The sequence below is a fragment of the Brienomyrus brachyistius genome, chromosome 7 (assembly GCF_023856365.1).
Source record: "Brienomyrus brachyistius isolate T26 chromosome 7, BBRACH_0.4, whole genome shotgun sequence".
Classification (NCBI taxonomy): domain Eukaryota; kingdom Metazoa; phylum Chordata; class Actinopteri; order Osteoglossiformes; family Mormyridae; genus Brienomyrus; species Brienomyrus brachyistius.
Window position 1 is genome coordinate 4,390,396 of NC_064539.1, and position 13,919 is coordinate 4,404,314.

Sequence of the window (13,919 nt, forward strand, 5' to 3'; positions counted from 1 at the left end):
GAATTGTTTTCTTGTATATATTTCAGCCCTCCTTCAATCCAGTTACCCATGACAACATTTAAAGGAACGCTTTATCTTTTAGCGCATAGGATGAGCTACGTAAAGCTCACGGGTTTTCCAAGCTCGAAGAGCTCTTATCTCGAAGAACGAACGCAGGGACACCTTGCGGAAAACTTCTGAAAAGCAATTTTAGTCTCATTTTCTTTCTGTGAAATGTCTGCTTATGCCGAAGAATATCTTATTTGGCGTATTTCATTTCTCAGGACGCATACTAGTAGATAACTTGGGTCATTGTAAAATGTATTTTATTTTACTCTCCTTACCAAATGGATCTTCATTAGACATCGCTGAAGTTGTACAAGACCAAATAATTTAAGTGAATGTTACCGGGTTACTTTCTACATCAAAACTACTTTGTATGATAAAATGCATACATTTAAAAATGTAAGCAGTATTTTAACGAATTCAAATGCGGTACACTGGAGACGGACAAATGAGATTGAAATCGGTCCTTTGCATATTACATTTTTAAAAAACTACACATTCCGATTCATTTACTAGGTATTGTGTGGTCAATGGTGGAAATTCATTATAAATCAGTAACAAAACGGCTTTTGGGTAAGTAACCAAAATCAATACTTTCCGAATGTAGGTGTTCAATACTGGCAACATATTTGCTTTACAGATAACCCAAGTATAGCAAACGCTCATTCAAACCGCCCGAAGTCCCACTCGTTTTTCCATGTGTTAAATTTTGTCAGACGTTTTCCGCTCACTGGTTGGCTGACACGACAGTGGGCGTCGTCAAGATTATATTTTGCGAAATTTGATTGGTGAAAACACTTATCAGTCAAAGTGCTGAGCCAACTCCTTCCTCTCTGATCAACCGGAAGCGGCGTCCGGACGTCTTGGGACCTCGTCTGACAACGGGATGTAAGCGCGAGCCATGGGGATTTGATGGGGGATGCGTTAATCCCTAGAGTTACGTGCGAGCAGATTGACTGCATCAATACGGGCCGGATCTCAAGGTGAGCGAATCGTGTTGCATTATATGCGAAATTGTAGTTGGTTTCCGGGCGCGGTTTGTCGGAGGAGTTGGGCAGACGCTAAACGTTCAAACGTATCGAGCTAGCCAGCTAGTTAACGACGGCTGGTCGATGGACTTTTCGGGATCTCTCAAAATTTCATATCTTTAAAGGGAGCGACGTAAAAAATATCACTTAAGTGGTCAGCCTAATCTATATGGAGTTTGCATATGTGGAAGTATGAAGTGAACGGATTTAAGAACGTTTTCGGTGTTCTTTGCCTGAAATTTTTAGGGGTCTCCGGTATTAATCCCCGACAAGCGAGCTGCGTTGCGGCGTTATGAGATGAAAGTTAGGGGTGTGGGGGGCGAAGCTCTCGCCGGATCTGCCTACATCGACTCGATGAGACTCCTGACCCATGACGTTTTGCCGGTGCACCGATCACCAGCCAGGAAAGCTGAAGCCAGCTAGCCAGGCTCCCCCACGGCGAGTCCTGGCCGATCCCCTATCGTCGCAGGTTTCCACAAATCCCGGGTATTGCTCGCTTTTTATAGAAGCCTGGCCCTAGGGGACTGTGCTTTTATTTTGTACTTTTACCCTTAAGTGCATTTTCCCCATTGAGGAATGTAAAAATATAAAGAAATGTGCAACTCACGTACGTTTCTTTTGAAAATTCTGGGTAACTTCTGACTTCTTTTTTTTTTTTTTTAAAAATGGACCTGGTCTTTGGAAAGACATGAGTACATATGTAAACTATTTGATAGCAGTTCTGCAACATTAGAACATCCATCCATCCATTTTCCAAACCGCTTATCCTACTGGGTCGTGGGGGCACGAGGCAGGGAGCAACCCAGGATGGGGGGCCAGCCCATCGCAAGACACACCCACACACCATTCACCCACACATGCACACCTACGGGTAATTTAACAATTCCAATTAGCCTCGGCATGTTTTTGGACTGTGGGGGGAAACCAGAGTACCCGGAGGAAACCCCACGACGACATGGGGAGAACATGCAAACTCCACACACATGTGACCCAGGCGGCGACTCAAACCCAAGTCCCAGAGGTGTGAGGCAACAGTGCTAACCACTGCACCACCATGCCGCCCCAACATTAGAACATTTTCCTAGAAAAAGTTCAATATATACATTTCATATTATATATAAAATGTTATTAGTCAGTCTAATTAATGAATGTTAATGAAATTATAACTAAATGCTACTTTTCCCTTCTTAAACCAAAGGATGCATTACTTTGAGTTTTGAAATGAAAATGAATTGATACTTTTTCCCATTTGTGCACGTGAATTCTTTCACATATCCCTTCTTACTTTCCTTTGAGAAATACATACAAAACTCTCACTTGTTTGTACTCTATCAGGTTCCAGGACTATTTTTTTTCTCCTCATTTTCTGGGATTGTAACTGTAGTTCAGATGATTGCTGTAAAGCAAGGGGATTTGTGTGTGTGTGTGTGTGTGTGTCTCTGTGTGATGTAAGCACATGAAGTCTGACGTCAGTAATGTTGTTCTCTGATCTAGCTCTGCAGGCCCCTGTGATGTTGACCACTGCTGCCAGTACCAGTCTGAGAGTGGGGCAGCATCCATCCCTGCCAATGTCCGGCCCGTGTCACCTCCCCCTGCTTTACCAGGAGCGTACTCCCAGAGCAACCAAAGAGCCTCGCTGGGAGGGGAGCAGAGCGGATGACGGGGACCTGGACACTGATATCTGCAGGCCAGGGAGTTTCAAGAGTCGCGTCAAAGCACATTGTGGACAGGCGTTAGTTTCGGCCACCTGTTCAGCACAGGATCGTATGGAGACGGAGGTTGTCCCACTCAGTGCCTGTCAGAAAAGTGGACGTGGGGACTCGGGTAGAAATGAACAAATGAATGGAAGTACTTCAGAAGTGCAGGTGTGTGGTTTACCCCCCTGTACCTCACCAAGCAGAGCATTGTACTAACAGCGCAGAGGTTGTGTGTTCAAATCCCAGGGATCATGCATAATTCGTCTAAGCCTGCGATGATATTGGTAGAATAGAAGTTACTGATCCTCACTTTGTTCTCGTCAGATAAATGAGTAAATGTCATTTATAATGGTGCATACTTTTAGTAGTGCAGGAGGGACAGTGTGAATTTAATCTGTGAATTTAATCTGTTTTGCTCCAGTGTGTTCGCATGGACGATCATGACATCAAATGCAGCTCTCAAGCTAAGGATGTAGAGACAGGTGACATGAAACTTTTAAATTCGATTGTAGTCAAATGTTTATTAGGGGTGTCAGTACTGTTGTGATGCCATTTTCACAGTTTGGAATTAATCATCCATATATGTGGTGAATTTACTAGCAGTACCCATATCATCCGGATTTGTTTTTTATGAATGTGCTTCCAGATTTTTTTTTACATGAGATCTCTAATTCTGCAGGTGTGACCTTGGATTCTGTGACGCCCCCTGTTGGCTCGGTGGTGGAAGGGCTGGGTTCGCTGGAGCGTCTCCTGACAGCCCACCAGGAGGAGATGAAGCGGCTGCTGGAGAGGAGCCTGGGGTCCATGTGCAGGCAGCTGGCGGCGGCGGAGCAGCGGGTTGGCCAGCTGTGTGAGCAGAGCGCCGCCCACAGCGCTGACATGGCGCGGCTGAGTGGCCGCATGGACGCGTTCTGTGACAGGCTGATGGCATCACATGTCGCCATGACAACAGGCGCCCAAACCAGTGAGTCCATGGGCCAGATCTGTGCTGTTGCAATAAGCCTCTGAGGCCATGTTGTCATGTTCTGCCCTGACAACTAACACGTCCATGTAACAAAAACTATTGGTCTAGTCAGTGATTCTCTGTAAATAGACAGTATTCCTCTGGAATATTGAGGAAGTGCATGTTTTAAGAACTGAATATGTGTGGGGAAGTATCTTTGTGATTGTTGACCTGCTCTCAGTGCCGAGTAAGGTACCTGCTAGGGTCATCCTCACCAGGATCCATGATCACTTGCTCACCTACCAGTGACCAGAGCTGGTCTGGTTTTATGCCTAAGAAGTCGTCTACCATCGACCGCATCCTGGAACTGAGGTTTCTCACCAAGCGCAAATTCTTTGCAGAGATTCTTTGCAGCCTTTTGTTGATTTTTTTGTAAGGTGTTTGACTCGGTTGATCCAGTTGCCCTGTGTGACATCCTGAGACTTTGCGGGATCCCCCACAAAGTTGCTGGGCATCATGGCCGGCCTGTACTCTGGTACTGTGAGTGCTGTGCAGAGTGGAGCAGAACCTCTGCATTCGTCCCAGTTGATTCTGAGGTTCGCCAGCGGTGTGTTCTTGTTCCTACCCTGTTCAGTGCTTGCATGGACTGGTTGTTGGGCAGAGTGGTGGGGTTCAGCGGCTGTGGAGCATTTATAGGCGAAGAACGGTTTACTGTTCTTGACTTTGCGGAGATCACAAGATCATTGGCAGAGTCAGTGGAGGCTTTGATCAGGGCTCTCGAGAGTCTGAGCGAGGAGTCAGTGTGTGTTGGATTGCGGGCGTCCTTGGATAAAAACCAAGATCCAGGCCTTTAATGACCTCTTGGGCCGTCAGCAGTGTGTCTGTCTGCAGAGAGAATGTCGACCATGTTGAGAGGTTCGCTCCCTCGCCAGCGACATTCATATCTCTGGTAACTCTTCCTATGAAGTCATCGGACAGATTGGGAGAGCATGGGGGGTCATGAGGTCACTGGAAAGGGGGGTGTGGTGCTCCCGATATCTTTGCAAGAGGATGAAGGTCCAAGTCTTCAGAGTTCTGGTGCTCCCTGTCTTGCTGTATCCAGTGAGCTGAGGCGAAGGCTGGACTCCTTTGGTACTGTGTCTCTTCAGAGAATCCTTGGGTACCGCTGGTCTGACTGTGTCGAATGAGCTGTTCGTCAGGGGTCCCGAATGAGGCACATTACCTGCATTGTGAGGCAGCGTCAGTTAGGACACTACGGTCATGTGACGCATTTCCCTGAGGGTGATCCGGCTCGCAGGATCCTCACTGCTGAGGACCAGGCAAAAGGGGGCTCATGACACCTGGCTGCAGCAGATACAGTCATTTCCGGAGGGAGGGGCTGAAGTGCCTGTCGCCACCTGGGATCCCGAGGCGTTTCATCGTGCGGCGCTACGCTGCACCACTGCATGCTCCTCAACCTGACCTCACCTGATAACCGGTAGATTAGTTTGGTCACGTTTTATAGAGTGAGTTTCCCCAGAACCAAACATTTCAAGCCGCCTGACTTGCTTATAAATTGCACATTAAATCGTCTGCAGAATGTGTTTTTTTTTTTTTTTTTTTTTTTTTTTTTTGCTTTTGAAAGTAAGTGCATATCCAGATTGATCAAATTCCCAAAACGTCTTCAGGAAGATGGACGTGACACATGCGGCATTAAACAGAGTGTAACTTTCACTGTCGTGAAATCTATACGCGGGTTTAAATCTGTCACGGTCGGCGTCCATAAATTCCGCACGGGGTTTAATAGTTTATCTTTGTCATCTGTCTGTCTGTGCCTTGCCATTGGGCAGCTCAGATGGACCAGCAGCTAGTGGGCACAGTATAACGGTGGCTTCTCTGCAGATCTGGTAATGGGAGCAGGGTCAGGGTGTGTATCTTGGCCTTGCGGAGTAGGGAGGAAAGCCACGGTTTTATCTGATCTTCAGAGAGAATCCGAGGCACCAGCTCTTCTGTATTCAGCTTATTTTGTAGTGTATGGTGATGCTTACAATATAGCTCTCCCCCTCAGGTTTTGAAAACGTTATCAGTATTTCAAATGATTATATGGTACTATGCCCTGTCACAAGCTGTTGAATTAAACCAGAGCATAGCTAATGATGCCCCCCAGTGGCGTATTTTGAAGCACATTTGTTGAGGCACTGTGCTTTCTGCAGGTGTATGGGAGGGAGAAGCGAGAGCCGCCCCCGGCGAGCTGGCGTCACGGAGATCGCATCCCTGTAGCAACCCGGTTGCTGTGGAAACGGACACGGATGAGGGAAGCGTCGGGGAGCTGGGCAGTGGCTCGGGCGAAGCTGAGGAGTCACGGCATGAAATAGGGGGCGGCGGGGAGGCTGTGATGGAATCGAGGACCCCTCCTGCAGGGGCATCAGTGCAGTGTATGCCGGGGAACTATTCCCCCGTGTCAGATTTCGAAGATCTGGACGAAGAGCTGGGAATCCAGGAGGTGGATGATTGTGGAATGTGGACGGACAATGCGGGGCTGGAGGCTCCAAATGCTGGTGCCTGTGCGGAGACCCCCACTGTAGTGCAACAGACTGTCACTGGGAGCGCCACTGAGCCAGCTACCTGTCAGGGATCTCGCACACAGTGGTCTGGACCTTCTTTGGAGATCCAGGTACCTCTTAACCTGGCCGAGTCCACCACGGATCCATCTGCCCCGTTACCTAACAAGATGAGGACCACATTTGAGCCGGAAAGTGCGCTCGATGACCTGCCACCCCCATTGGCCAGCTTGGAGGACCGCATGGTTGAACACGCGTCTACAAAAGACTTTCTCTCGTTTGCTGGGCCGGTGGCAGAATCCTCAGCCACATTCATGGACCTGGCTGAACCATGTGGGGTTCGAAGGGCTTCTCCATCTCCCCAGCCAATTCCTGTGCAGTTCCATGGGCCTGCTTCTGTGGAGGGGAGCGGCGGGAGGCCTGAGATCCCAGAGGGCTTGGAGGAACCAGGAACCATGGAAAACAAGGAGGAAACGACAGGGCTGATGAGCGGGGAAGGAGCAGAAGTATCAGTGTGTGCTGTGGCGTCACCTGTGTCATTGGACTGCAGTGCCAGGAGTCGGCCAGGAGAGGGAGCCTACTGGAAGAGCAAAGGCCTTAGCGATGGAAATGAGGCGCAGTGTGGAGGACAGGAAATTAAAATGTGGACCAGTCCCCGTTTCAAGCCCCGGACCTGGAACACGCAGCGGGCGCAGACGCTGGCGATCTGCTCGTATGCGCAGCTGAGACGCAGGCGTGGCGAACCAGCCCTTGGCTCCCACCTGGAATGCACTTTACCGACTGCACTGCTGTCCCTGCGTGCAACCGCCAAAGCGCCCGAGGGAGGCATCCTGCTCCCTGTTGCTCCCTGCCGCCCTCTGCTCGCCTGGGTGTCTGCCGCCTCCTCCTCTGCTCCTGCGACCCCCCTGCCCGACCTTGCTAACGATGCCCACATGCTGCGCGTCGAGGCCCTGCCCCATGAGAGCCACCTTCTGCTGCAGTACTTGTCGGAGATCGCCAGGCACCTGCTCCCCCGCATCCAGTCCCCCGAGCCGCTGTCCGCTGCGTGCCGCAGCGCCCCCTACAGGCTGCGGGGTGTATGCCCAGCCTTTGGCACCCGCCTCAAGCACTGCTGGAGCCTGGAGCGGCCATCGGCCAGGTACTCCCAGCTGAAGGGGACGAATGTGGCCCACGGCTCGGCTCTGCCAGACCTGGACGCCGGAGGGATCCGGTCGTGGAAGCCGCTGGTGACGATGGGGAATCTGCTGCTGACCCCGCTGGATCTTGGTCCCTTCATGCCGCAGTGCCCCTCACAGGGGGAGCTCCTGGAGGTCCCGCCTCCGCCCAGCCTGTCCCAGCTGTTCCGGGCTGCCGCCGGGCCCCCCGCCACCTCCCCGTCGGCCCCGCTGGGCCCCGGATGCTTCTATAAGGCCGGCCTGCACACGGTCCTGGCGCTGTCCTCGCCAGCCTCTCTGCATCTCCTGGCACGGCAGCGGCGCCCCCACCCACTGACGCCCCCCGGGTCCTCCAGCCCACACTGTGCCCTCAGCCGCCTCCTGCCGTCCCGAGACACGCTGCCAGCCCTAGTGCCACTCACTGACCACACTGGGCCGCCCGGCTTGGACAACGACCACAGGTGGGTGATATCCCCCCCACCCAATCTGAGATAAACCGCCCTGCTGTCCTGCCTCTGAATTTCACTTCTCCTACTTTCCTCGACAGCTATTCCTGGTGCTCCGGTCAAGATGTGCATCCCACCACGACTCCCGCAGAAAAGAGGTGAGCACAGTGGGATTCGGGACACAATTCCCTCCCTCTGATTACCCATCAGACTCTTCTATTGTTGCTAAGTTGTTAGACAGCAGAGTGATGTCGCTTTCGGGCCTCTGAGCAAAGCCCTTAACCCCCCCCCAGTTGCTCCAGGGGCCCTAACCCTAACCCCCAAAACTTGCTCTCGCCTGTCGGTGTCTCGTGGAGAGCGAGTTGGCGCAGGCCAGAGAGACAGGCAGTTTTCCCTGGGGATTCTGTAAAGTATGACCATTACATTCCTTTGTCCTGTAAACTGCGTGCCTTTCATTTCTGCGTAGGTCTGACTCAAACTTCTGGCATTTTTGCACATTGTCTCTCATTTTCTTTTGAGAGCAGATCCATAATGTAGATCTGCTAGGTTTCTTTATTCCTGCGTAGTTTGATTTTGTCCTGTGTGTGGGGTGAGGGTGGGGGGTCAGATATACCTTCGATGGAGGGGACCTAATGTCCATACAATGTGATAAAGGCCTGTTATTTTGATGTTGTGGGGATCTTTTTTTATTTTATTTTTTTAGGTCCCCACAAGCATAAAACTCAGTTTTTTGACAAATCTGACTGCGATCGGAAAACTGAAAATACCCAAAGTCCTGTATTTTGTTTGGTTACTTATGGTTAAGATTAGGGGTTACGGTCGTCATGTTGGGATTACAAATTTGCCCATAAGAATGAATGGACGGTCCCCACAAAGAGAATTATTACAAACCTGTGTGTGTGTGTGCACGCACTTCATTTGACTTTCTGTTTCTATTGGTGTTTAAATCTCTACCCGCTGTACTTCCATTGATAGGTGCTCTGTGTAATATTTCAATGCATTGGTGAGGTATGATGTGCTCTGGATGTTTCTGGGCCTTCCTTCGATACTCTGAACATCTCCCTACCCACAAGCAGCACAATCAGCCTTTTGGACAGTCCAGCGCCCCCCACTGTACTGGAGCTGCCCCCTCCTGTGAGCCCCAGCTTGCTGAGTCCTGACGGCGACCCAAGCGAGATGGCCCACAGCTTCTGTGACCGTACCGAGGTCGAGTTTCCCGTACTGTCTTCTCGCAGGACGATGGAGGAGGTGAGCGTGACCTGACCATGTTTTTAAGAGTTGCTGGGTGAACAGTTCATTTATGACCAGGTCTGTGGGTCTTTTTTTTTTGTTTTTAAGCAAAAGAAGCAGTTAGTTGAAATCTTGGAGAGACTGCATTTGTTTTTGCTATCTTGATATACCTGGTATTCAAGCAGCCGCTGTCAACAGCCACAGCCGGATGGGGTCACGTAATCCCTTCAGCCCGTGCCAGGTGTCTCCTCTTTAAATGCTGTGCAAGCATCCGGAAAATGCGACGAGACTGTAGTACTGCGACATGCAGCGGTGCCATTACTCGAATTTGCTGCAGATTGTTAAGTACAGAACGGCCGCTGTCTGGAGGTCCGGCCTGTCGGGATGAAGCTGAACACTTTCCATGTCAGATTTTAAGTGAGGATGGAGGGGGGGGGGTGGCGCGCATCCTCCGGTTTTGTGCGGACTTCATGCAACGCTGTTTTACTCCTGTAGGGGGCACCGTTCGGCAAGGTCGTGGTGCCTCAGCCTGACCCACGCTCCAAGAGGGTCTCCCAGATCCGCATACGCAAGACCGTTCCCAAGACGGACAATAACCTCACCCCCATGGGGCTTCCCAAACCAAAGAGGTGGGTTGGCGTCGTCCGCTCAAAGAACAGTGCTGCATTATGGACGTGCGTCATCCAAATGAATGACAAAAATTAATTATTGCATATTGTATTTTCTTTATTACTCTGTTACTCACTGTTACTTCCGCTTCCCTCTAGACTGAAGAAGAAGGAATTCAGCTTAGAGGAGATTTACACAAATAAAAATTACCGCTCCCCTACTGGCAACAGGTTTGTTCAGGTCGAGTCTAGTCACGTCTAACGGGCTGTCATACAGGTAGACAATGGCATAGTGCAGCATATGACAAGGAGAGGGTTTTCACCCTCTGTTCTGCATTTTGCGCTGTAAATGTGAAACGAGGGGATTCCCCCTGTGTTCCCAAAGCGATGTGAGATAATCCAGTGTTGCCGATTTTTATCGCGAATGGAGTTTTAGATGTGCAAGTATTTTTTTCTTTGGAATGAGTGTTATTGACAGATACTGGTAATGACATGCTGCTACATGCTTGGAGAGGTGGCCGATTTGCCCCTGAAGGCCTTTCTTCCACCCACCCCCCAGGTCCCTGGAGACCATTTTCGAGGAGCCCAAGGAGAAGAATGGAGCGCTGGTGTGCATTGGGCAGCAGAAACGCAAGCGTGTGTTAGACTTCCCCGACTTCACGCTGCCACGGAAACGGCGGGCACGGGCTGGGGTGGGGCCGACCCGGGCGAAGGTCACGCGGGGGCGTGGCCGCAGGGATCGTCCCGATGACGCCGACCTCGACGTCATGCTGATCGAGAGACTCAGCGAGCTGGAGGATTACTTCTCCCGCCAGGGGCTGGAGGACTGAGCGGGCAATGCCAGTACAGAATGTTCTGGATCTTACCCCGAGTTTGTTAACTGAACCCTAAAGCTGGGTTCGTAATAGGAAATGAGTGAGTCTGTGCTTTTATAAGCTGTTCCACCCTGAAACACTTTGTGTCCATGAAGCCACACAAGTCACAGTATTGATAGAGCAACACAAAGGCTGCCCCTTTAACACTGCTTTTTGCCAGGTAGCCACCTGTCTCGTGATGTCTAGCGTCGTTCCGTTTTCACCAGATGCATCAGCTGGTGCAGACGTGTTTTGGAGGAATGCGGCTTAATATCTGGCTTAGATTTATTTTTTTTAAATGTTAAACCTGATGACAAAGGAGAATGTTAATATTTACATGCAGTCACATAACCGGCTTTTAAAAGCAGTGCACATGCATGGCGTGATGTGATGTGCACATAACATGGTTCAGATGCTGTTCCTTCATATCTGCATTTTCCTCCGACTTGCCTCCCATCCCCCCCCGACCCACCACCACCTTGCGATGTCCAGCTGCTGGGGTCTCATAGGACATCTGTCCACAGATAGGGGTGTGCCAGTCCCCCTCCTCCCGAACTGTGCCCCTCCCACCCTGTTTTCCAAACCTGTTCCGCAGCTGGTGCAGATGTTATCTTGTCCATGCACAGATACTTGAAGGACATCCAAAGCGTCTATGTCCAGACACTTTGGGGCCTTAGGAGATGGAACATACTTGGATAAGTGAGTGTACCAGAGTCTCCGGTGAGTCTGTGAAGGGTTGTCAAAGGTGTTTTTAATGTGATATCTAGGGAAGTCCACGCCTTCAATTGTATTTGCTGCAGTGTGGTTTGTGGTATAGGAATGTCCCCCCCCCCCCCCCATCTGCATATTATCTGTCATTTTGACAGCTGTCTGTCATTTCTGGTAACTGTAAAAGCCATTAAAAGCTTAAAAATAGTCATCCTCTTAATGACTATTGTACCCATAAGAATCAGTTCCTTGGAATCGGGGGGGGCATTTACTCTGGGATGATACCTGCTTTGCTGTTCACCTTGTTCACCCCTGCATTGGATGAGTGAACCGTGCAGTGGTGCATGACATTTTGCAGTTGCATTCCTTCGCCTATAGGCATCACACATGCACTTTTATTTTAAAACCTCATTGGCACATGTATTAGTACATCGTTGCCAACGTTACCTTTCTGGTCGGTTCCCATTTTCAGATTCTTTCATGGGTGGTATCCACTGTTTTTATAGATGCCATTATTGCAAACACTGCAGAAGTGTTTCATTGCCAAAACTAATTAGCGTGGGTTTTACGCAGAACGACCAGAATACCTGGTTATGAGTCATTTGTCAGTCGGTTATGAGTGAGAATTGTCAAGTGACAGTTTTCTCAGCGCGATGGCTCTCTGGGTGAGACCTCAGGAAGCGGCCTTGCATGGACCCTGCCATATTAAGCACAGGTATTCGGGTAGTTCGTGCACCTGAGTAGCTGTAATGAAAGTATACAAAAGTCAACTGGAGACCTTCAGTGTATTTCCTGCCTGTTTCCTTCAGCTTATGCCTCACTCCAAATATCAAAGATGAGCAAAGATCCCCTTTGCTGACGTGCCTGTTTCTGTATGTCTGTGTGTATGTGGTGGTGGTGATTCCCTTTGCTTAATGCTGCTATCTCCCCCCCCCTATCCCTGAGTGCTGAGATTTAAGATTTGCTGACTAATGCATACAGTACAAGTAGGAACTTATGACACCTTCGATACGTGGGTATGTGAGAGGGAAATTAACTTCTTATTTTCCATCCATGCGTCTCTGACAGGTGTTTGCAGACAGCGTTGGCAGTTTAATACCGAAATGCGCTCGAGGCAGCTTCGGTGCAGTAAAAAGAGAGGGTGGACCATTTGTGTCACTGCATGCATCATTTCTGTCAGTGCACGCTGTGATTTACTGTGTAGCACATCTGCTTTTAAGTGACAGGTAAAATTTACACTGATGAACATGAATTTACACAGATGAACATGGTCTTTCCCAGAGACTTCGAGGGAGAAGCTTTGGCGCCGGGTTAATGACCATGCCCTGTAAAATGCATCCAGTCCTGTCTTGTTTCGTACCAGCCGCGCACGCTTTGTGGAAAGAGCAGACCGGTATGCAGAGCTATCTTTCATCAGTATAGCGATTAACCTTTTATTTCTGGTAGGGCTTCCAAGTTACTTACATTGGTATCGACCCAAATCCAGTTTTGGGGTAGTGGCTCAGTGGGTTGGGACACTGTGCTTGTGATGGGAAGGTTGCTGGTTTAAATCCCATACTCGGTAGAGCGATCTCACCATCGGGCCCTGGAGCAAGGCCGTTAACCCACTGGGCCCTTGAGCAACCCCCAGTTTCACTAGGGGCCGTCTGACCTTGCTTTCTCAAAAAAAAAAAAAAGGCGTGTCATTTTGGGTAAATGCGTCGGCTAAAGAATGTAAACTTTAGGCATCAGGATCCAGCTATAGTATGGTCTCACAGAGGTTCACTTTGGCACTCAGTGTGTACAGACCTCCCCCCCCCCTTTAAATGTCCCACTCCTAGATCTTTGTATGTGTTGAAGTGATTTTAATTTTTTTTTTTCCCCTGTGGATTAAACTTTTTTTCCTGCTGATATACCCCAAAGAGCCACATACCTGTTAAATATTGCTGCGTGTTTGTCTCTGTAGCAGAACTTGATACACATGGTGCGTATGTGAGTTTGAGGTTAGTGTGTAGTTACTCTATGCTAAGCACCTTGTACTGTGTTGTCAGTCATAACAGCTATGCTGTGTGTATCATATATAAAATACTTGTGATAGTGATCATTTGAAATCATGTGATTTGATTTGAATATTTGTATTTGTCATCAATTGCCTGTTAATTTACCTTTTTTTTAATCAGCACAGACCAACACTAAACATTAGTATTGTTAACTGATTTTAATTTTTAATAAAATGAATAAAATGTTAAATTATGTTTTAGTTTTTTTCTATTTTGACGGTGACTGTTGTGAACAGTTTAATATTTACTGTGCAAGTAATGTCTTGTAATACGTTTAGAAGCTCCTTTATTTTTTTAAATAATCACTTTTAAGGGATCGATTGCCTCCGTTTGTATGTTTTCGCGCAAACATTATCCTGTCTGTATTTAGTGTTTATGCCTTATCACAACAATTCATTTCTAGGTTGCAAAAAAGGAGCCTGCTGATTATGGGATATATGGGTATTTAGCTTTCCAGAATGTTTCACTGGTGTGAGAGAGCTTTTCAGCAGTATACAGGGCATCCGGAAATTATTTACAGCTCTTCATTTTTTCCAACATTTTATGTTACAGCCTTATTATGGATATTGGATTAAGTTGATTTTTTACCACAATATTCTACACACAATACCCCATAATGACAAAGTG

General features: G+C 48.8%; 1 protein-coding gene across 2 annotated transcripts; it reads left to right on the forward strand.

Moving 5' to 3' along the window:
• The first annotated feature begins 889 nt into the window (after positions 1–889).
• On the forward strand, positions 890–13,482 carry wu:fi75a02 (uncharacterized). Of its 2 annotated transcripts, XM_049020485.1 has the most exons (11): positions 890–1,028; positions 1,320–1,559; positions 2,568–2,938; positions 3,192–3,252; positions 3,450–3,734; positions 5,906–7,868; positions 7,955–8,011; positions 8,930–9,101; positions 9,579–9,712; positions 9,851–9,922; positions 10,251–13,482. In XM_049020485.1, exons 3-11 carry the CDS (start codon positions 2,585–2,587, stop codon positions 10,519–10,521), a joined length of 3,369 nt encoding a protein of 1,122 aa, XP_048876442.1. In that variant the 5' UTR covers positions 890–1,028; positions 1,320–1,559; positions 2,568–2,584; the 3' UTR covers positions 10,522–13,482. The 2 variants fall into 2 exon arrangements, with proteins under 2 accessions (XP_048876442.1, XP_048876441.1); XM_049020484.1 differs by lacking the exon at positions 1,320–1,559.
• The last annotated feature ends 437 nt before the right edge of the window (positions 13,483–13,919 follow it).

What these genes read in the sequence shown, in the direction of transcription:
- wu:fi75a02 (XM_049020485.1), top strand. Translation starts at nt 2,585, where the DNA reads ATGTTGACCACTGCTGCCAGTACCAGTCTGAGAGTGGGGCAGCATCCA. An exon ending in ACGACTCCCGCAGAAAAGAG is followed by an intron (nt 8,012 to 8,929) that starts GTGAGCACAGTG and finishes ACCCACAAGCAG; the next exon opens with CACAATCAGCCTTTTGGACA. An exon ending in GGGCTTCCCAAACCAAAGAG is followed by an intron (nt 9,713 to 9,850) that starts GTGGGTTGGCGT and finishes GCTTCCCTCTAG; the next exon opens with ACTGAAGAAGAAGGAATTCA.